Source organism: Lampetra planeri, chromosome 30 (genome assembly GCF_965212315.1).
Source record: "Lampetra planeri chromosome 30, kcLamPlan1.2.h2, whole genome shotgun sequence".
NCBI classification, from domain to species: Eukaryota; Metazoa; Chordata; class Hyperoartia; order Petromyzontiformes; family Petromyzontidae; genus Lampetra; species Lampetra planeri.
Genome location: NC_136136.1, coordinates 9,053,959 through 9,076,735, shown reverse-complemented (window position 1 = coordinate 9,076,735; position 22,777 = coordinate 9,053,959). Strand labels below are relative to the sequence as shown.

Here is a 22,777-nt window from a genome sequence, read left to right as displayed (position 1 = left end):
GGCTTCTGCCAAAAGATGTGCCTCCAACAAGGCGATGAAAACAATAGGATTCATTGTCGGGGTCAACTGACGGTTGAAGGTGCAATTCTGTCACTGGCGCCAGAATTGTTTTGAAGGTACAGACCATAAACAACAAGTGGAGTCATGCTTGGACCTTTCCCAGTCATTAACTGACGTGCTTCGATCTGTTTCAGAAACACCGAGGCTAGGCTATCTGAAAGGTCATGCCTCAGTCAGAAGACACATCTTGCAGAGGGCATCTGCAGATTCAGAGTCATTGGGAGTGGAGTTTATCAAATCAGACATCTCCATAGCATCCAGCAGAGAAAGTTACCCTATAGGGAATACGCTCGACTGCAAACTTGGTATACTTATGTCTTACTGATGACAATACTATATTATATCATAAAAAAAATATATATATTTTTCATCAATGTTTCGGCTTGGGTCTAATTGTCCACGCTCAACTGACGTTCGCTGTAAATCACCACGGTCCCTTATGGCAAGCTTCGGGGCCACTTCCTGGAGTCGTGGAATTCTTCCATTACTAGTAGGGTACATTTCATTAAAGCGTGTTTGAAAACAAGTTTTTAAAAATCTTATTATTAAGTAATTAAAATAAAGCAATAATTGTATTATATTAATTATTTAATAACTAGTACAGATTTATATAGTTGTAATAAATACCTATGGTTCCTCCAATTACGTGCATTGCTGTGTATATCGCTATGTGCGTTGTTGTTGTATGTATGTGTGTATAGTGATGTATCATGCTGTGTGTATAGTTATGTATCATGCTGTGTGTATCGCTTTCGTGCATTGCTGTGTGTAAAGCTATGTGTAGAGCTATGTGCATTGCTGTGAGTATTGCTGCGTGTCATGTTGCTCTGAAAGTCACTGCACCCATCACCACTCCAAATTCTCCAACCCAACCATGTCAATCGTCATCTGCCGATTTCTAAACCATTTCACCGCATCCTGATTTTCACAGATTATAATCACAGTGCTTGCACAATTATATAAAAAGTCACGGTTTTCCATGCAATGTTTGCTTCGGAACTTGGAATGCAGTAAAAATAAAAATCTGGCAGCCTAGGCCAGGCATGGGCAGAGTGAACGATTGTCCTACAGACAAAGATCCCCCTGTAGCTTTAACAGACTGTTGGGGCAAGTGCTGTTAGCGAGTAACACCTGTGAAGGCCGGCACAGCACACGAGGGGGTTGGTGGCCAGCACCACACAGCGCGCGTCACAGCGCGCGTCACAGCGCGCGTCACAGCGCGCGTCACAGCGCGCGTCACAGCGCGCGTCACAGCGCGCGTCACAGCGCGCGTCACCGCGTGCGTCTCACCTGGTGAGCGCGGCAGATGAGGTCCAGGTCGTGGCGGTTGAGGAATTTGCTGACGACGTCGGCGCCGAAGGTGAAGGAGACGCCACGGTCGTTCTCGCCCCAGCCCTGCACGTCCTTGTCTGGGTCCGACCACAGCAGATCGCACAGCAGCCCTGGCAAAGGAGGCAAGCACAGAGAGCGCCACCACTGTGTAAGACCTCACTGCGCCGCTGCCGGGCCCAGCGGTTCGCACGCCGTGCGTGCACGCACGAAAGCCGTGCACGGGGAGGGCTCGCGGGTTGCGGTAGGTATGGACACCGTGCGGGATAAATTTAGAACGCGCACGCGAATTTTGGCGCCATGTTACGGCGGCGCTAATACGCAACGTGAAACGAATGCCTTGCAACACATTGACGAAGAGGCGTGGGCGTGAGGTCTCTCTGTGTGTTCTGGCCTGAGAGAGACTGGGCACCTACCAGAGGAATATGGAGTTTCCACCGCTGGCTTAGGGCTACCAATGGAGATTAGTGCCACTCCTATACTCGTTTAACCGCAGAGGCACCTTTGAGTTTTCATCGTTGTAACAACAAACACGATAGATTGATGGTTCAGTGGTTCAAGCGTTGCATTGTGAAGCTGGCCGGCCGAGTTTCATTTCCGGGCAATAGCTAACGATCTCCACTGACAAAAGTCGTGTGAAGTATAGTCATACAAACCCTGTGACTAACGTGACTTGGGCAGGCCGTTACCCAGCTGTGGATTGACAAGGCCTGTGAATAAATACTGACTAATCAACAAGGGTCCCCACGTGCATTGGGTTAAAGTTGATTACCTTTTTTTATTACTCCTTTGCTGGCCGACTGCCTTGACATGGACATCAGCACATTCGGAAACATCCAGTCCCAGGGCTTAAAAACCAGGGCCTCGAGAGACATTGGCATGGTGCTCTGCCAGAACCGTTAACTAGACACTCAGCCCCGTGATTCGAACCCAGGCCCAACGCAGGTGTTGGGACAGTCGTTTGAGATACAAACAGATTCCCCGAGACACGATCGCTGAAATATGTGCAACAGATGCAGGCTGCGACTTTCCGGTTTGTGGGATTAGTGAACCACTCATGTTCCCGGTAAGAAGACCCCCGCTGACGCACGTCCCAGAGATAAATGCGAACTAAAAAAAATCTCCGTCGACTTTTGTGTCCGTCTGCGTTTCAGTGTCCGCGGCAGGGATTTGACATACGCCAAATTCCACATCGGTAAACACATGGCCCACACGGTTCCCAGGCCACGGCACCCCCCCCCCCCTGCCGGCTACACCCCTGAGCTCTCTGTGCCACTAAGCGGTAGCAGTTTTATACGAACGAATCAAGTTGTTTTCCCATTTAAAATATTGGGGGGACAGGGAAAAGTAGAAACAAAGACGCCCTGTTTACCCCCATTACAGAGCAGAGGGGGCGTGCGCTGGCAGTGGGCATCTATTCAGGTTGGCACGCCACACGTGGGAGTAGAGTAGCTAGCACAACATCCCTTTGCTGATGGTAACAAGATAAAGACCCACGTCTGCAAACACAACAAACTAAACGTCACACCTTGCAATCAGTCGGGTTGCGATCTATTTCTTGACGACACGTGAACTAAAGAGCGTTTTGGAAGGTGACGGGCTTCCGCAGAGTTCCACAGCGTCTGTTTACAGCGGCCGGCCAGCCTTGTACGGGCAGCTTTATTTGGAGGGACTGCGTTGTGGATGGGAACCCTGGGGCACGAGAGCTGGATTCGGAGACGTGACGGCGCAGGCGGACACTCGAGACAAAAACGGCGAGTCACCGGGAGAGCCGAGAAACTGGTGACCGAGACAGATAAAAATAGTTTCTTTTTATTAGAATTTTTAAAGCGATTCGTTTACCTTTTCCTATACTTTGCACTCCTATCGTGTTTTTGTATTATTTGTTTGTTCTTGCAACATCGGATTGCTCCGGTTATAAATATTCTGATTCCAGACGGCACTACGGTCACCCCTGCCGTAGGAATGTGGAATTTCCACCACTGGTTCGTGGTTTTAAATGGGAAGGTGAGCACCGTCTCAATGCTCATTTGAGCAGGAAGTAAAATCTTGACTTATTAAGCGATGACACCGCAGCGGTAGCAACCCGTTGTGTTAACACGTCTCTTTCTGCGAAGAGATACGCTGGGGCAAATCGAGACGACATTCCTCTCCAGGAACTATTTATACGTTAAAATAAATATATAAAATATCAATTTAGTAGCATGAACCAAAAAAAAAGGGAAATAAATTTAATTAAAAATTTAAAATGACGCAAGTCGTAAAAAAAGCCTTCAGTGTGTGTAATTGCCCCATAATTACGTGACCAGATTGGCGCGTTGTGCGGTTCGAGTTGCTGCGGTTTACGTAAACGTACCGGCCGGCTCTCGCAGTCTCAACACACAGACCCCTTCTAGCACAACTCCCAGTGTCAGTGTCGCCTCCCAGCGTCACTTCTTCTCGTGCCACGCATCTGATTTGCACCTCCTCGTGTCACCTTCTAATGGCACACGTCTCAGCGTCACACACTTCGGTGTTATCTCCTAGTGTCACACATGCTCGTCTCACCTCCTAGTGGCACCACGTCGTGTGCCACAATTCCCAAGTGGCACCGACTGGTAACACCAACTATTGGCACTCCCGAGTGTGATACATCTGAGTAGGTGTGACACTAGGAGGTGTTCTGATACAAAATAATCATCTGGCCAAGCGCGTGCAGAGTTGCACAGAAACCTTTCCTCCACCACTTGTCGTTGTGGTCTCACTCCGCATCCCCAATACCTGTCTTGTAACTTTAATCCATCCACGTCATCCTTGTACACAACATCAATAATCCCTCTTTAACACCGGCAATCACACATCTGCAACGGCAGATGTTCAGCTTTCGAAGTAGTGGACTAATGAGAGATCCATACCCAAAAAAACAATGGTCGCACACTGTCGGATGACTACGACGACAAAGATGATGATGATAAAGAGCGTGAACCAGGAACTTAACCTGGGTTCTCAACAACAGTGCTGGGTCATGTGGTGGCGGTGAGTGGCGGTGAGTGGCGGTGAGTGGCGGTGAGTGGCGGTGAGTGGCGGTTACCTGTGTCGGGGACATCCGTGGGTCTCATGATACGGCGGATCTGCTCCATTGACTGCAGGTCCGGTGAGAGGCCTGCATGCAGCGGAATCTGAATATTTATTTATACTCGAGGAATCCGATGAGCTATAATGCTCTTTTTCACAGGTGTTCAGTAGGTGCATGGGGTAAGAACGCTCCAACAACAAACAACACAACAGTCGTGCAAAATACAGAAAAGATAAACAAATCACCCAAAAGCACAAAAATAAAACAAAACCATCTCCATCCTACCAGGAGGCAAAGTACACTGAGGTATTAACTTGTTTTTCAGAAGCGACATGGCCAGAAATGATAGCTCAACAAAGTGGTTCATCACGTGCACATTCATAGCAGTAAAATAATGTAAACAATCTCAGCAAAACCCGGGCCGGAGCGCCCACACGCAAACACGGACTTGAGCTCATGGTCAAAGAAAGTAGCAATCAGTTAACATACTAACTCTTGGGCCGCTTTAGACAATTATGGATGGATTACGGTTAACAAAATCACCCAGTATGCACCCGAACCTGTCACATCTCAGAAGCCAAGCAGAGTTTGAGCCTGGTTAGTGCTTGGATGGGTGACCGTCACGCACAGTTCATCATCGGGCTGTGGGGCTGCATTGTGGGCAGCCAAGCGCAGTACAGCAAACTCCATTGTTGCACTGCACTTATATGCTCTCCACCTTCACCAACCTGCACTGACCAGCACAGTGAAGGATGCTTAAATAACACCCATGGCCTGCATGGTGTGGTGAGCTCCTCATCCAGCAGTGGATTGACAAGGGGCTGTACGTGTACACGTCAGGGCTGGCAGTACCAAGCAGTGGCCTTAAACATTGATCTTAGTGGTGCCACTAAGAGTAAATGTTTACAGGAGGCCAGGTGGGTTCGGTCCTAACCCTGTCACCTGTATATTTGGAATTTTGCATGCTCTGCCCGTGGTCGCGTGGATTTTTCTCCGGGCACTCCAGTTTTTCCCTCCACATTTAGTAACACGCGTTTAGAGCATTCGTCTGCTGTAAATTTCAGCATGATAAGCCACTTTGCTGAGCTACCCTTTGCACCCAGGTCACTTCTAAAAAGAGCTGCATAGCTCAGCGGGCCTTAACTGTCACAAAAGCTTCAAATCAAGATTAAAAATACTTTAGTTTAGTTTATACAAGGCAGTTTCTTCATGCGACGTGTGTTACTGGTTCATCACGCACACAGCTGTAAACATGCTTCTGGAGGTCGAGCATTGGCACCTGTGCTGTGAATTCAACTTCATAAAGAATGACACTGAGATGGTGTAAGAGCAGTCTGTGAAGGATGTGATTATCAGCATAATCCACTCCATCAAGTCACAACTCAAAACACATCTCTTTACACTTGCATGCAATAAATAACTCACATCCACAACATGCCTTCATTGTTATATTGTAAACAGCTGTAAATAGTATAGTAGCTTTCTCTCTTGCTGTACAGAAATGCCTATGCTTATGTTTATTGATGTGATGGCACTTTGAGTGGAAGATTTGTGACAGGCAGGCACCACGTGTTTAAGAAAAGCATAAATTTTACTTGACTTGAGAAGACCTTACACCAGCTCTGCATACAAAAACTTTAAGAGTGGGCCGTTGAAGGTGCTGTTGAATGTATAAGCATCACCTACTAAAATCTATTAAAGAATCTTTACAAATGATAGCTCAAAGAAGTGGCTTACCGTGTGGAAATTTATAGCAGCCAAATACTCTCTAAACACGTGTTGCTCATACTCTGAACACGCGTTGTTCATTCTAAATGTGGAGGGAAGAAACCGGAGGACCCGGAGAAATATCCACGTGACCACGGGGAGAGAGATGGACACATGCAAACTCCAAATATACAGCAGCAGGCGTCAGGGCCGTGATCGAACCCACGACCTCCTGCATACCAGGCGAGGTAGTTAACATCTCCTAGCCACCGCGGCGCTCCTCCCCGCAGTGAGTGGTGAGGAGGCTGGAAAGCGAATACTGGAGGTCCGATGTTCACTTACAACAGTTGCGTGTGATCTAGCAGAGTGAAGGAAGCGACGGGCGAGTTGCGATGTGGACCAGTTGCGTGTGATCTAGCAGAGTGAAGGAAGCGACGGGCGAGTTGCGATGTGGACCAGTTGCGTGTGATCTAGCAGAGTGAAGGAAGCGACGGGCGAGTTGCGATGTGGACCAGTTGCGTGTGATCTAGCAGAGTGAAGGAAGCGACGGGCGAGTTGCGATGTGGACCAGTTGCGTGTGATCTAGCAGAGTGAAGGAAGCGACGGGCGAGTTGCGATGTGGACCAGTTGCGTGTGATCTAGCAGAGTGAAGGAAGCGACGGGCGAGTTGCGATGTGGACCAGTTGCGTGTGATCTAGCAGAGTGAAGGAAGCGACGGGCGAGTTGCGATGTGGACCAGTTGCGTGTGATCTAGCAGAGTGAAGGAAGCGACGGGCGAGTTGCGATGTGGACCAGTTGCGTGTGATCTAGCAGAGTGAAGGAAGCGACGGGCGAGTTGCGATGTGGACCAGTTGCGTGTGATCTAGCAGAGTGAAGGAAGCGACGGGCGAGTTGCGATGTGGACCAGTTGCGTGTGATCTAGCAGAGTGAAGGAAGCGACGGGCGAGTTGCGATGTGGACCAGTTGCGTGTGATCTAGCAGAGTGAAGGAAGCGACGGGCGAGTTGCGATGTGGACCAGTTGCGTGTGATCTAGCAGAGTGAAGGAAGCGACGGGCGAGTTGCGATGTGGACCAGTTGCGTGTGATCTAGCAGAGTGAAGGAAGCGACGGGCGAGTTGCGATGTGGACCAGTTGCGTGTGATCTAGCAGAGTGAAGGAAGCGACGGGCGAGTTGCGATGTGGACCAGTTGCGTGTGATCTAGCAGAGTGAAGGAAGCGACGGGCGAGTTGCGATGTGGACCAGTTGCGTGTGATCTAGCAGAGTGAAGGAAGCGACGGGCGAGTTGCGATGTGGACCAGTTGCGTGTGATCTAGCAGAGTGAAGGAAGCGACGGGCGAGTTGCGATGTGGACCAGTTGCGTGTGATCTAGCAGAGTGAAGGAAGCGACGGGCGAGTTGCGATGTGGAACAGTTGCGTGTGATCTAGCAGAGTGAAGGAAGCGACGGGCGAGTTGCGATGTGGACCACAGCGACCTCTCTGACCCCCGACACACCTCGTGCAACCGCCATGGCGCACTGCAGGGACTCACCGCCATGGCAGCAGAAAATCTTTTCGTCAATGATGGCAGCGATAGGCAGGCAGTTGAAGCAGTCCGTGAACGTCTTCCAGAGCTTGATGTTAAAACGGCGCTTGCCTGTTGGTGGTGGTGGTGGCGAGGGAGGGGGGGAGGCGGTGGAGGGTAGGAAGGGGTAGGTGGTTTCAACAAAAAAAGCAGAGGGATTACAAGGCCAGAACCTGCAGAAGAGATGCGCGTGAGCTCACGCCCACCACGCTCGTGTATTACGTCAATGTACACAGCTCGCCACTATACACACACACACACAAAGATCCCCCATTTAGACTTACAGAATGCAGGGGGATTTGCTGTTAGCAAACACCTATTCATGCGGGTATGGTACATGAGAGTGAGGTGTTGCCAGGACCACACCTGGCTGCCTTTCTCTCTGCAGGGTTGATATTGACACCACTATATACTCATTTAAGGCTTAGTAAACCTAGGGGAAGGTCCATGACCGGTTTAGATATTTCCCACTGATGTTGGCCGTGAGCGGGAATAAAACTCCGCTGGATTCTTAGCGCTAACCACTACACTACCGCTTCCCAAAGACAAGATCCCCTGTATAGCCTGAAGAGACTTTTGGGACAAATGCTGATTTGCGAGCACCGATGAAGACTGGCATAGAAATCGAGGGGATGGGTGGCCAGCACCACACCCAGCCGCCTTTGTTTCTCGAGTGACGATTTTTACACACATCACCGGTTACTCATTTGAGGCTGTGTCAGCCTAAGGGAGGGCCAGGACCGCTCCCCATGCACATACACACTCACGCACACAAACGAATACACAGACAAATTGACACAAACAAAAACAGATAAACTCAAAAGCAAAGACACACACAAGCAAACACAGACACAAGCACACATCCAAAGGTCCCCCGTATAGTCTGAACAGACTTTTGGGAAAAGTGCTGTCAGCAAGCACCTGTGAAGGCTGGAACGGCACACAGGCGGGTGGGTGGTCAACACCATGCCAGGCCACCTTTGTCTCCCCAGTGGCGATGTTTTTGCACCAGGTACTCATTTTAGGCTGAGTCGACCTTGGGGAGGCCCAGGACGGGTTTAGATAATCGTCACTAGTGTTGGCAGTGAACAGGAATCAAACTTGGGTCTCTGGGTTCCTAGTGCAGTGCGTTAACCACTACACTACCGCTCCCCGTGCATCGATACACACAAACACACACACAAATTACACAAGCAAGTGCAATAACCACAGCTAAATATATCTTGATGTTTATGTAACTTAATTTTATCATGAATCTTTTTTTCCCATTAATCTGCAAGAGACAATTCTTGCTACCAAAATGTTATTTTATTAAACAGAGTCGATCATCGATTATCCGGCTTCCAACATTATCCGGCGGTCCCAGGCCAATTTGGCGAAAACGGCAAAACCGCTTCAAATGCTGTGACCAGTCCGGCGATCGGTACTGTGCAGAGGTGTGGACTCGAGTCATGTGACTTGGACTCGAGTCAGACTCGAGTCATGAATTTGATGACTTGCGACTCGACTTGGACTTGCATAACAATGACTTTGTCCCACCTATGAGATGTGGACTCGAGTCATGTGACTTGGACTCGAGTCAGACTCGAGTCATGAATTTGATGACTTGCGACTCGACTTGGACTTGCATAACAATGACTTTGTCCCACCTCTGGTACTGTGTGCATGACAAAAAAAGGTAGGTAAGCTTGATTTATTTTATTTCTACCTACGCGACTTTACAGAAAGAATTAAAAAGTATGTATTCCTGCAGTCACGAAAGCTTCAAATGAAGCTTGATTTCAATGTGAAATAGTATATACAGTGCATTATACACTACATACGACTTAATCAATGAAAATAATGCACTTACATACATCACCCCATGCGGAATCTTCCAGATTGGAGTGGTAAGTACGGTACAGTAAATACAGTGACTTTTGGAAAGTATGATATTTATTTTTGTCTATTTCTATGCTTATTTATGCCAATTTCAGATCGTAAACAAATTTGAAACGCGAAAAAGAACACGCACACAACACCTTCAACGTAACGCTATGCAACAATGTGCAAACACAATCTATTTAAAATAATAATGATGATGAAGTGATTATCTGGCATTTTTGAAAATCCAGCGCCCCCTTCCTCCAAAGCAGCCGGATAATCGATTCTATATTGATCAAGTATGTCCACCGTTTTGTTTTGTTAGAAACAATTGTTTTTGCTCCAAATTCGATTTGCTTCATTTACTGCCCGTTTTAATGTAATTTTTACGTCATTGTTTTTATCCTATTGTCATTTCGGTGATCCAGCTCACTTGCAAATGAGACTCTGCTGTGTCCTCACCCGGTCAAACAAAATAAGCTCGATACTTCGGGACAGACCTACACATGCACAACAACAACCGCGACTGCCTCCCACTGCCCAGTAGCGTCCTTCGCGAGCCTCCTCCACAGAGGCCGATCTTGACACCGCTGGTACCAGTCATCGACAAGTCCACTCAGCTCCACGTCCTCCTGTACCACATCACTCCATCTCTTCTCTAGCCCGTGCCGCGCCCGTTTAGCCCCCTCGATCCGGCCGAACAAAAGCTGTTTAGGCATGCGGTGGCTGGGCATGCGGGCTACATGACCCAGCCAACGCAGCCTTGCCTGCCGGAGGAGCTCACACACACACACGTGGACACACGTGCGCACGCACGCACGCGACCGCTCACACTCGTCGTAGAAGCCGTAGATGCGGTTGATGCTTGCGCACTCGTGGTTCCCGCGCAGCAGGAAGAAGTTCTCGGGGTACTTGATCTTGTAGGCGAGCAGCAGGCAGATGGTCTCCAGTGACTGCTTGCCACGGTCCACGTAGTCGCCCAGGAAGAGGTAGTTGCTCTCGGGAGGGAATCCGCCGTACTCGAACAGGCGCAGGAGGTCGTAGTACTGTCCGTGGATGTCGCCTGCACAAGCGAGCGCAGCACGTGCGTACGGGCGTGCGTTCAAAAGTCGAAGGGCGCCACGTGGCTGTGTGTGTGTGTGGGGAGTGGTGGTGGAGTGGTTAGTGCGCTGCGCTACCAACCCGGCGATCCGAGTTCGATTCCCTGCTCACGGCCGCCAGTGACGGATAATTATCTGAACCGGTTCTGGGCCTCCTCGAGGTCGACAGCCTCACACGACTACCTCGTGAGGTGTGTAAACATCGCCAGTGGGGAGACAAAGGCGGTCGGGTGTGGTGCTGGCAACCCACCCCCTCGTGTGCCATGCCGGCCTTCATAGGTGCTCGCTAACAGCACTCGCCCCAAGCGTCTGAAAAAAGGCTACACGGTGGATCTTTGTCTATGTGGGCGTGGGCGTGCGCTTCTTGTTTGTAAAACACAGCAGCTCCCATCCATCAGGCGAGGCAGTTGACGTCTCACCACCGTGGCACCCACCAACACGGGTCACCATCAGCTGGCAGCTGCAGCAGGGCCTGGCTTGCTACCCGTCTGCCGGTGAAAACAAGTTGTCACGGCTTTTGGTGGCCCTGGCCCGGGCCGTGGAACTCACCGCATATCTTGAGCGGCGCTTCCAGCTCGAGTAGAATGGGCTGCGAGAGGAAGATCTCGCGAGACTTGATGCACAGAGCGCGCACCTCCGCCTCCGACATGTGCACTGTCTTGCCCGGTCGACTGCCCCTCACTGCGTACATTGGGGGGAGGGGCGGGGGGAGAGGCACAAAGAGGGGTCGATCAAGTGGTGAGATGTGTTAACTACCTCGCATGGAATGCAGGAGGTCGTGGGTTTCATCCCGACCCTGACGCCTGCATATTTGGAGTTTCCATGTCTCCCTCCACGTGGTCGCGTGGATTTTTCTCCGGGTCCTCCGGTTTTTCCCTCTACATTTAGTAACACGCGTTTAGAGCATTCGTCTGCTGTAAATTTCTGCATAATAAGCCACTTTGCTGAGCTACCATTTGCACCAAGGTCACTTCTGAAAAAAAGCTGCATAGCTCAGTGGGCCTTAACCTGGTAAAAAAATAAACATTGTTTTTAAGTTGATTTTGTTAAACCACGTGAGCATTCAAGAGACCAGGACGAGCCTCATTTGCATGAGTAACCTGGGTCACCAACGTAACAATAGCAAAACAAATAACGCACAGCAATGAGTAATCCCAGTTGAGTAATTTGCCGGTTTTGTTTGTTAGTGCTGCTACCAGTTACATGGTGTGTTGTAACTGGTAATTGGCCATCATCATCATCTCATCATCATCATCAGTGAGATGAGGCACATCATGAAGCTGGCCGGGTGGCTAGATCTGCAATGAGCTGAGAGATTGTCATCATCATCATCATTGCTGTTATGATAATCAGTCAGTCAATCCACTGCTGGATTAAATTGTCCCCAAGCCGTCGTCACCACCACCACCTTGCACGATATCACAATGCAACAATGCGCCATCATCATCATCGTCATCGTTATTTATACCGCCCCTCCCATGCAGTACGTCTCCACTGTGAACGGTTCCTTAAAAACACCTTAAGTCAGTTGCGACCAACTCCAATTCGTGATGTCCGCAACAATGCTGCGGGTTCTATGGAGAACAGCTTAAAAGAGTGAAACTAATCATTCAAATATGGGTTCAATTTAGTAATTGGGAGCTCGGTTGTAACGAAAACCGGGGGGCAATGTGACTCTTCAGGATTGGGATTGTGCGACCCCTGCCTTGACTGATTTGTATTTCCCATTCTCTTGCGCTGATGATCCACTGTTGATTATGGTGAATCGTCAGCAATCTCCCTCGTATGTGGAAAACGAAAGACAAGCCACAGTCGTGGAATTGTGGCCAAGCAACCCAAAACTTCGGAACGTTCAGTAAACCGCTGTCGTCTGCGGCTCCTTCAACGGAGGAATGGAAAGAACTATAACAGATGTTCAAACTAGATTCTAAGCTTTCGTGACTGCAGGAATTACTCTTTGGTTCTTTCGGTAAAGTCACGTGACTTTACCGAAAGAACCAACGAGTAATGTTAACTACCTTGCCTGGTATACAGGGTTCCATCCTGACGCTGACCCTGACACATGTATATTTGGAGTTTGCATGTTCTCCCCGTGGTCGTGTGGATTCTTCTTCGGGTCCTCCGGTTTTTCCCTCCACATTTAGAAGCATGCATTTAGAGTATTTGGCTGCTATAATTGTCCACATGATAAGCCACTTTGTTTGAAATATCATTTGTGGCCAGGTCGCTTCTGAACTGAAAACGAGCTATATAGCTAAGTGGGCCTTACCGTGAATTGTATTTATTTACTTTAATATTTATTTAATTTTATTTAGTTGAATAGTTTCCTGAAGCATTCTCGTGGCTAACAGATCTCGACACTGGCATTTTATCTCCTGAACATATTGCCATCATACGCAATTATTGAATAGTTAATAAAAAATATAAACAGTATTCAGACATTATGCACATGCCATAAATATTGCCTGTTTGTCATCATTATGATGATCATCATCATCACCATCAGCCAAGATCGATCCACTGCTAGGTAAATGCCAGTGGTGCAACAGAATTACAGCAACATGGACATATTCAGAGGGCAACCCAAAGCGCACGAGCCAGCTGGGTTTATGAACGTTTTCCACGGTCGACTTGGCACAAGCGATAATTCAGCTTCCGCCTCTTCCTGGTATGGCAGAAAGGGCCTTAACAACCCGTCGGCGAGTTTACAAGATGAAACATTATTTCTGGCTGTGTAGAATTGTTTGGAGAGCGGACGATGGCACGTGCGTTGCCGAACCGAGTGTTTACACTGAAGCCGGACCCAGTCACTGGTGTTCAAAAGCAGAACCGACGGACTTTAAAAAAAGAGCCGACCAGCTGGTTCAGCGGTCGCGTGAGCGGCTCCCAATCGCAAGGCTGCGAGTTCCAATGTTGAGCGGGGGGGTTGTGACTCGTCCAATCATCTCTTCGAGATCAATAGTAAAAGAAAAAAATGAATACCACTTTGTGGAGACGTAAATAGTGGTTTTGTGTGTGCCGTGGATAGACTCGTCCCTGTTGTAGCAATGTAGAAATTCCACCACCGGTGCAGAGCTGTAAACGGGAAATGAGCACCGCCAACACAGCGCTTATGTGAAAGGGAAATCGCTTTGACTTTAAACGTTAGAGCAATCTGGCAAATGCGCACCAGCTTCAGATTTAATGGGAATGATCAGTGCAGAACAGCCCCATGAAGCCGCACGGCAACTAGCAAGAGTGTCACAGTGCTGGACATTTGGGCAAATCGTCAATAAACATTCGCGTCACAGTAACCGAATAGCATGTGTGCAATCAGCACTTGCCCAAGATGTCAATGTTCCAGTGAAGTTCTCCTCGTGCAGGGAACACCATTAGCAAATCATGTAGGGGCGCCACGGTGGCTAGGAGATGTTATCCACCTCGTCTGGTATGCAGGAGGTCGTGGGTTCGATCCCGACTGCTGAAGCCTGCTGCTGCTGTATATGTGGAGTGTGCATGTCACTCTCCCGATCGTCGAGTCGATTTTTCTCCGGGTCCTCCAGTTTTTCCCTCCACATTTCGATAACCCAGTTTATTGAGCTATCTTTTGTGGCCAGGTAGCTCAGTGGGCCTTACCTGGTCAAATATTTTTTTTCTAGTTTTCTAGTTTCTCCATGCCTATCCATGAAAATGCATTCTCGAACCGAATGCAGTTACCCCACGGATGATGCAGACACTTATATGGATAAACGCGACTAACAGGATTAGCTTCAGCGCATCCCGGTGACTCCTCATACCCATATAAAGCAGAGGTCTCAAAATCCGCATTGATAGGGGAGGATAATCCCGCGGCGCACCGCAGAAGTTTCACCAAAACAATCCACAGGAACGACGTTCGCGCCGATTGCGGTGCCGCCGATTGTGGGAGGAAAGAGACGAGAGATTAGTCCGCAAAAAGGAGGATATCCGAGACCCAAGTCTGCCATATGAGGGCTCTAGCTTTGTTCGACGATTATTTTTGCTTGCATGTACGTACAGTTGAACTTCTTTCGCGCCGTACGTAGCCAACCGTTCTAATCGTTCATTTCAAAGCCCTAAAAAACAAAACCGCTAAATTATTTCTACTGAACAAATCAAAGCAGCGACAGCTAGTCTGTGCTGATGACAAGCATAAAACAAGAAAAAAAATGCTAACTTAAATAAAAACATTACCTCCACGTTTCCCTGCAGCTCCGCTCTGCAGCTCTGGGTTGACCCCACAAACTTTTACAGGTCGTGAGTTGTTGTTTTGCGATCCACGAAGTGTTCTAAATCCGACGGCAGCGTGCCGGCGGATCGCGGGAGACAGTCGTGAAGCACCGATAGCGCGCAGATTACATGGATTCGCCGATTGCAGCACATTTTTTTTGGGGAATTCTGATTAACTTTAATAGGGAACAAAAAATCTATTCGTGCGAAAATGGTAGGGTTTCCGCGACCTGACTGCGGGGTGCGGGTAAGAGTCTGTCCGCCGTTTTTATTAAATCTTTTATATTAAGTTCGCTTGCTTGCTTGCTTGCGTGCTTGCGTGCTTGCTTGCTTACGACCGTGCAAATCTTTCGGTCGTTTTTTAACCCACTTCCCGTGATCCAATCGAGCTGACATTTTCCACACAGACTCGTTGTGCGTGACAATTAATTTTCGTGAAAAAATTTTCCAAAATTTTACACTGTTTAGGGAAATTGTTTTAAATATTTAATTACCAATTGCTTAATGCTGGCAGACAATCATCTGACCCATAGGTGGCAGCCATCTCAAGCCAGAGGACGAGAGGACTCTAGCCGCCACGCATATAAAGGATTTATAGTGAAAAACTTTGTTTTTACGGGTTAATTTTTTTATCCTTGTGGTGACCTGTGTGTGGTTGCTTTGTATCGTATCTGTAATCAGGTGAGAATCCACTGATACTGATAAGTGCTCTGGCAAAGTGTGACTTTGAGAGTAGAAAGGGGAATTTTATGAAGTGTTCCATTGTCAAAAAATTACCAGTGATGGAAATCTTAGTTTTTAAGATACAACCTTGGAACACAAGAGGCTAGAATGAGCTCATTCTTAGTGATCTATGATATCACTCATTCGTTAATGTCCACCACCCAGCAGAGAGCCCACTTTGTATGGAGACACAGGGAAACCTCGGCTAGCCAGATTCTGCGTACTGTATAGCTGACAGCACACACACACACACGCTGGTCTATACAGAACACACAAAGATCCCCTGTATAGCTTTAACAGACTGTAGGAGCAAGTGCTGTTAGCGAGCACCTATGAAGGCCAGCATAGCACACGAGGGGGTGGGTGGCCAGCACCACACCCGGCCGCTTTTGTCTCCTCAGTGGCGATGTTTACACACCGCACCAGTTACTCGTTTGAGGCCGAGTCCACCTAGAGGAGGGCCCAGGATAACCTTCAGTAATGTTGGCCGTGAGCGAGAATCAAACTCGGGTCGCCGGGTTCGTAGTGTGATGCGCAGACCGCTACGCTACCACATCCCCACAGCACACACACACACACTCGGTATTTGCTATGGCTTGGCATGTACAGAACACACACGTACACTACACACATTCATATAGCCATGCTCGCTGCTGTTGAAATGGCGGCTGGCTGGACCTTTCAGCTGGCCAGAGCAGGGCTCTTCCACTCACATTATTCCAGTTACCTGAGGCTCTGCTCTAATTTCACTTTGCCTTCGCTTGACTTCTCATCAGAGATGCATCAGAGCCGCTAAGCCACACTGGCAAGCCCAGAGCCACACACAGAATTTCCACATTCTCTTTATCGCTCTCACCTGCTTATCGAGGTCATCCAGATATTGACAGCACAGCCACCGCTGAATCTCCACGAAGCGGCACTTGTTTCGATGATGGGCTGGGTTTCCCCCGATCGGATTTAAACCTTGCGTGATTCCGAGTGAGAGCCGAGTGCCCTGCCTCAGTGCCGGATTAGCGAAAGAGCCCCCACAGAAACTACCGTGTGGCTTCTAGACTTGAAGCTTTCGTGACTGCAATGATTCATATTCTTAGGTTTTTTTCGGTAAAGTCACGTAGGTAAAAAATTAAAATTAATAAAAGTAACATAAAAAATAAAATAAAAATCACGACGTTTCGGAGACTGCTGTGACGGTTCCACCTGAAGACGGAAGCTTGTGTTGCCTTCGAAACGTCATGATTTTTATTTTACTTTTATTTTACTTTTATTAATTTAAATCTTTTACCTACGTGACTTTACCGAAAAAAAACCTAAGAATAATACCGTGTGGCTCTTAACTGGAATCGAACCTTCACCCTGTAAGCTGGGATGAGTCGATTTGGGTCGATTTTGTTGTGGTTGATCACTCGGGCGACTTTAAACTAAACTACTAAACTATGTTTTATTTTACCAGGTAAGGCCCACTGAGCTGTATAGCTCTTTTTCAGAGACGAGCTGGCCACAAATTATATCCCAATGAATTTATAGCAGCCAAATACACTAAATGCATCTTTCCAAATGTGGAGGGAAAACCGGAGGGCCCGGAGAAAGATCCACACGACCGTGGGGAGAACATGCAAACTCAAAATATACAACAGCAGCAGGCGTCAGGGTCGCGATCAAACCCACGACCTCCTGCATACCAGGCGAGACAGTTAACATCTCATAGCCACTGCGTTCAAGGTGGCGGCTGCCACCACAGCCGCCTCCTGAAGGCAGGAAGACCTCACGAGCCACGGCCAGCATGACAGCATCGAGGGGCCAGACCCTGGCTTGCCAGCATAAGGCAGTACAGAAAGTTGCGGACTAATATCATCTGTCCCTTCTTATGGGATAGTGTTTTTACCCGCATTGGTTTTCTCCAGGTGCTCCGGATTTCCCCCACATGTATCTCTGAAGATTTCCGATTCTGTATATACACTAATTGGCTGAAAACATCCTTATATACCGAGAACTGAAGAGCAACTTTCAATCTTGCCTGTGGTTCCTCAGCGATTGTGAGATGCATTTTCCACGAACGACGCTGTTTCAAACGGATCTATATTTTTATCCGTATTATTAAATGATGCTGACGACATCACCATACCCTACCCGTCACCTCCCGTCCAGCGGCACATGTGAAAAAACAGGGAATGTGGATTTCCCCGTCCCCCCCGTCCCCCCACCTATCGATTACTGAAATAATCAGACGGCTCTGGCTGTAGTTCGTACAACGTGCGTCACTGAAGGGGATAGAAACATCAGCAGGGCCACGCCTCATGGCCAGGCAGCATCATTCCCAGGCAACGTCATTTAAAACACGCGCACACACATACACCGGGTGGCTAAATTTAACGTTCACCAAAAAAAAATGTATTAAAGACCTTCTCACGTTTCAAATGCACACGCACATGCTGTGTGGGTGTGCCTGTGTGCATCTCCCACCCGTGAACGGGGGGGGCGATGTTACGGGCTTTGACATGTAATCGTTGGAGAATGTTAATTCCACATTAATCATAGGGAGCGTTTGTAACCCTAAAAAAAAAACCTAATATTAATCCCTCGTTATCCAGTAAAAGCTCAGCAGGTTTGCCACGAGTGTCCGGCGCTACAATGTGACCAATTATTTGCCGTGTAGTGAAGGGGGTCAACAAAGTGCAAAATGAAATGACATCTTTGGCCTTGTGGCCCAATGTTTCCCCGTCAAAATGTGACTTGCTAATCCCATGAAGGGGGATCAACAAGTGACATTTCTTTGGTGGGCAGATTTACATTGCACGCGCGTTAAGAGACACCCGGCCACTGACGTGGGTGCTCAAGCGTTTCGCGGCTGCGTCCCATATCGAGTTGAAGCTCATTTCATTTCTGAGTGTGCAAGTTATAGATGGTCCAAGGGAAGGCAGTACTGTACGTGGAAATTTGTGAAGCAACAAACATATTTTAAATCGGTTCAACTTTCTGAGTCTCGACAGAGTCAGACCCGTTGCATTAACTGCTGCTGGGTTGCCCAACGATGTGAGCAACAATCTGTAAAGCAAACCAAGAGTATTCAGAAGGAACCCCATGCCACCGTCATAGATCATTGTCTATTTACTGCTGGATGAGAGACCTCTCCAAACCGTTACCATCCACCTTCTGTTTGCGCTTTGATTTTTCTGTTTGCGCATAGTCACTTTAAGATGTTTTCTTGTTCATGTTTTAGTTTCTTTGTTTTTTGCGGTTGCACCCGATTCAAGAGCTGAATGGCTCACAGGGCTGTACCAAATAAATGAAACTGAACTGAACCTTCACTCCTGCACGTGAACTGATCTCATGACTCCATCTCTACGGCGGTGGACCTAGTGCTCGCTCTTTTCCAAGCGTAGTGAATTTGCTTAACTGTCTTTACGATGCTTCTTGGATCCGTGTGTGTTCCTTTGTCAATCTTCTCAGTGCGACTCCGCTATACTGCAGCGTACTGTATACGAGTGGATTGAAACAAAAAAATTCCCAAGGTCAACCAACCAATTTTACGGTCCTGTAAGCCCCGGAAAGGTCATTGTAGGTCCAATGAGACATTTGTCAAGATAGTATTAGGTCACTAACTGTGTAGCAGTGGGAGTAGGAGGTGCTGTGGGCGTGGAGGTCTGCATACAAACACAAATATTACAAACACATCCACTTTATAATGTCATGTAAATAGCCATGTAAGAAATGCAAAATCATGCGAATAGCATCTGTAAAAAAATATACACTGTCTATGGGAGCTTTTTGCCAGTAACAATATGATGAAGAAATAAGAATATGTTTTACCCTTTCTGGCAGTAAAACAGGTGTTAAGATGATCAAACACCAAAGAGAAACCTTTTGCAAGGTATCAAGTCTGCATTAGCCACACGTACTTGCGGAAAAAAACATGCATATTTTTTTTCGGTTTAACACGTAGGCTTTCGCGACCAACATTATTGATACATTTTTTCCATCAACATGTGACCACCAACTATCCACACAGCGTGAGTAGGCCCTCACCCAGCAGTGGATCTGACAAAAGTAAGTACAGTAAAACCTTAGATTGTGAGCATAATTCGTTCCGGAAACGTGTTTGTAATCCAAAGCACTCGTATATCAAAGCACTCGTATATCAAAGCACTCGTATATCAGTTGCGATCACGTGACGCTCAGCAGACAAAGCGTCTACACGTACTACTCGTATTGCAAGACCTCGCTCGTTGATCAAATTAATATTTATTTTAAAAAATTGCTCGTCTTGAAAAGCACTCGCAGACCAAGTTACTCGCAATCCAAGGTTTTACTGTAGATGTATACGTACATAAACTTTCTATACACAGTAAGTTGTTAAGCTTCTGCTGCTACTCCAATGGACTTATAACAGATTTCTGAAAAATAATACGTTCTATTTATAGTCACTTCAGAGTAAAGCAATGATACGGGTCAAACATCTCAATAAACCTTTCCTCTGAATGACATAAACACCAGTATACACACACACACGAACATACACGTACAGCCAGAGTGAAATGGTGACACGGTGGTTAGCGCCCTTTGCTATGAACCCAGCGACCCGAATTCAATTCCAGGCCATGACGAGTATCACTGCTGAGTGGGGCTGCAAACGTGAGCACTGCCTCCCCACCTACACCAGCACGCGCTGCCCGGCGTGGTGAAGTACGGCCAATCAGCCTCTGCAACCCGCATGGCATGGGGAGGCCCTCATCCAGCAGTGGATTGGCAAAAGGCTGAACCCATATACATAGTATTTCCAAGTGGCACTCTGGATACAGCGTTCATCTCACAGTTGAGTTGCGATTACATCTTAGGGTCATACTGGCCCATCATTATCCGTAAGACTCAACGCAGAAGACCCTGAGTTTGATCTCCCACGAAGCTCATGGTCCGCCCTAAACCGCATCCGCTGCACACACCATGGCAGCAGCAGATGCGGATACCTGATGCCCAAATGGAAAATGTGTAGCAGTGTGCAAAGTATATAATGCCGCAATGACTGATCCACAAATAGGAAGGACAGATCGCAGCGATAAACTCCACTGTTCCCGATGCGGTTATCTGGCCTGACCAGCTGAATCTGCATATCGTCGTCATCAGCCACACGTAAGATCGTTATCCCTCCAGGGTAGATAGAATACGTGTCACCACTCCGTGGTCTATGGCTTTTGCTCCATGCAGTAGTAATGTATGTAGGCTGCTCCCTGCCATGGGAATATGGAATTTCCAGGGCAGCCAACATTGGAAATGAGCACCACCACCACCCCAGTTCTCCTTGTCTGAGCATCAAATGCATCAATTATTTCTTTGATGTTATGCTGCATCCGGCGGGGGCAAAGATTACAGTTCCACACGGCCGCTCGTGTCTTTTACCCAACACACATTGTGTGGGGGCTGACGGGCAGGGCATAAATTATGAACGCTTGCGATGAGGATGACACATTCTCATGAGAGTGGGAGGTAGGGGGGTTAGTGCAGGGAGGGGCATCACACTTACAAACGCCACAGGCAAAATCTTTGCTCGTTTTCTGAGCACGAGTAGCAAGCTGTACTAACTCTAGAATACCGTACAGAATCCGTACAGAATTAGATGCTTTTGATTTTTATTTTGACGCGTAACAACAAATATATATAGGCGAGCTGTATCGTCACCGTATTTATGCTGCTACTTGCATTCTACACTGCGTGTTGTGCAGTGTTATATCATAACTTTGTCCAACTAGGGCCCATATTAAAAAAAAAACTGAGGTTTCTTGCCCATAAACATCTGGCAGTTCACCAGCATTGCTCGAAGCAAGCTTGACTCTGCTAATGAGACACTGTGTCGAAAACTGGCCCAGAGTTTGTCAAGCAAAGCTGCTGAGGTTATGCATTCCCAGAAGATTGTATGGCTGATGGAATGTGGAGAAAATTATAGTTTTTTTTTTGTAAATGGAGGGGCAGATACGTAGGGGAAGTGTATTGCTTGCGTATTTGTTATTCTCCACAGTGATGTGAATGAGTATTGCGTTATATACAATATAAATGTCAACGCCATCGCTTCCTTCCTTCTGCCAAATTCTAAGCGGAGGTACAGAAGTACGACTCTTACAGTCTCGTCACCATCATATATCTCGATAAACAATTAACACATCCTCTCCATGGAACCTCTCTTACAGTCTCAAGGACGCCACAAGTGAACCCAGTTCGCTGTGAAAGCGATGGGCCCACGCCGTTAGTGTTGGCGAGGTTGGTGTTTGAGGTGTTCGTGGAAGTGGTGATGTTGATGGTGACAGCGGAGATGATGATGACAATGGTGGTCTTGTTGGAGATGGTGTTGAAACAAATTTGTTTTTACATAGATGTTTATTACTGTCCTTCCCCTGCACCTCCGATTAGCAGGGTTGGCTTCGTACGGTGTAAAAGAGGTTCAACATACGTACAAACATGTAAATGTGACCACATCTGAAGTGGTACGAGTGTTGTTTTTGGTGTTGTTGGCATTACGAATGTTGATGATATTGGGGGTGTTGATGGTATTGGTGTTTACGGTTTAGGCATTATTGATGGAACTTTTTTTGCATTATTGGTAATGTTTATGTGAATGGTGTTCGTGACAATGGCGTCATAATAATAATAATGCTATTTACCGAGGAAAGCCTCACTAAGTCTCAACACTATTCTCAGGAAGGTCCTGTATTGAAAAGTTTGGCTGCTATTAATGTGCTCTGAAGAAGGGCCGTTACCCAAAACATCGCTAATTACGTTTCATTTTTATTTTAAGGCATTGACCTTGTTGAGTTATTTTTTTAAATCATCCCCTTCAGAGGACCCAGAAGGGGAAACACGTGCTGAGGGAGGTATTTATGATCTCGATGGAGATGTTGCACTTTGCAGGAAGTTCAGAGAGACGGGAAGAAGTCGGACTGCTGCCCCTCCCCCAGACACCTGAGACCCCAGACAGGCCAGGGAGCACTTCAGGTCCCCTTCCAGACACTGGGCATCTTCTTCCAACACTCTGCAAACTGCAACCACGTGGTCCAATGGAATTTGAAAAACAAGCTCAAATTAAACTCCCAGTTTAAGATACAAATAGGCGCATCGTATTCCCAAAATGCACTGCGTGTTTGTGTTAATGTGTCTCGAGGGTTGCC

The 22,777-nt window shown here is 47.6% G+C and overlaps 1 protein-coding gene across 1 annotated transcript in view; it reads right to left on the bottom strand.

Moving 5' to 3' along the window:
* LOC144728939 (serine/threonine-protein phosphatase PP1-beta catalytic subunit-like) overlaps window positions 1-22,777 on the bottom strand; it is a 41,532-nt gene that overhangs the window by 5,734 nt on the left and 13,021 nt on the right. The window contains exons 2-6 of the mRNA XM_078608702.1: window positions 11,226-11,357; window positions 10,409-10,639; window positions 7,681-7,785; window positions 4,460-4,531; window positions 1,351-1,502 (exon numbers count right to left, since the gene is read on the bottom strand). Of these exons, the coding sequence (XP_078464828.1) occupies window positions 1,351-1,502; window positions 4,460-4,531; window positions 7,681-7,785; window positions 10,409-10,639; window positions 11,226-11,357 (692 nt within the window). The remainder of the gene's footprint in view (window positions 1-1,350; window positions 1,503-4,459; window positions 4,532-7,680; window positions 7,786-10,408; window positions 10,640-11,225; window positions 11,358-22,777) is intronic.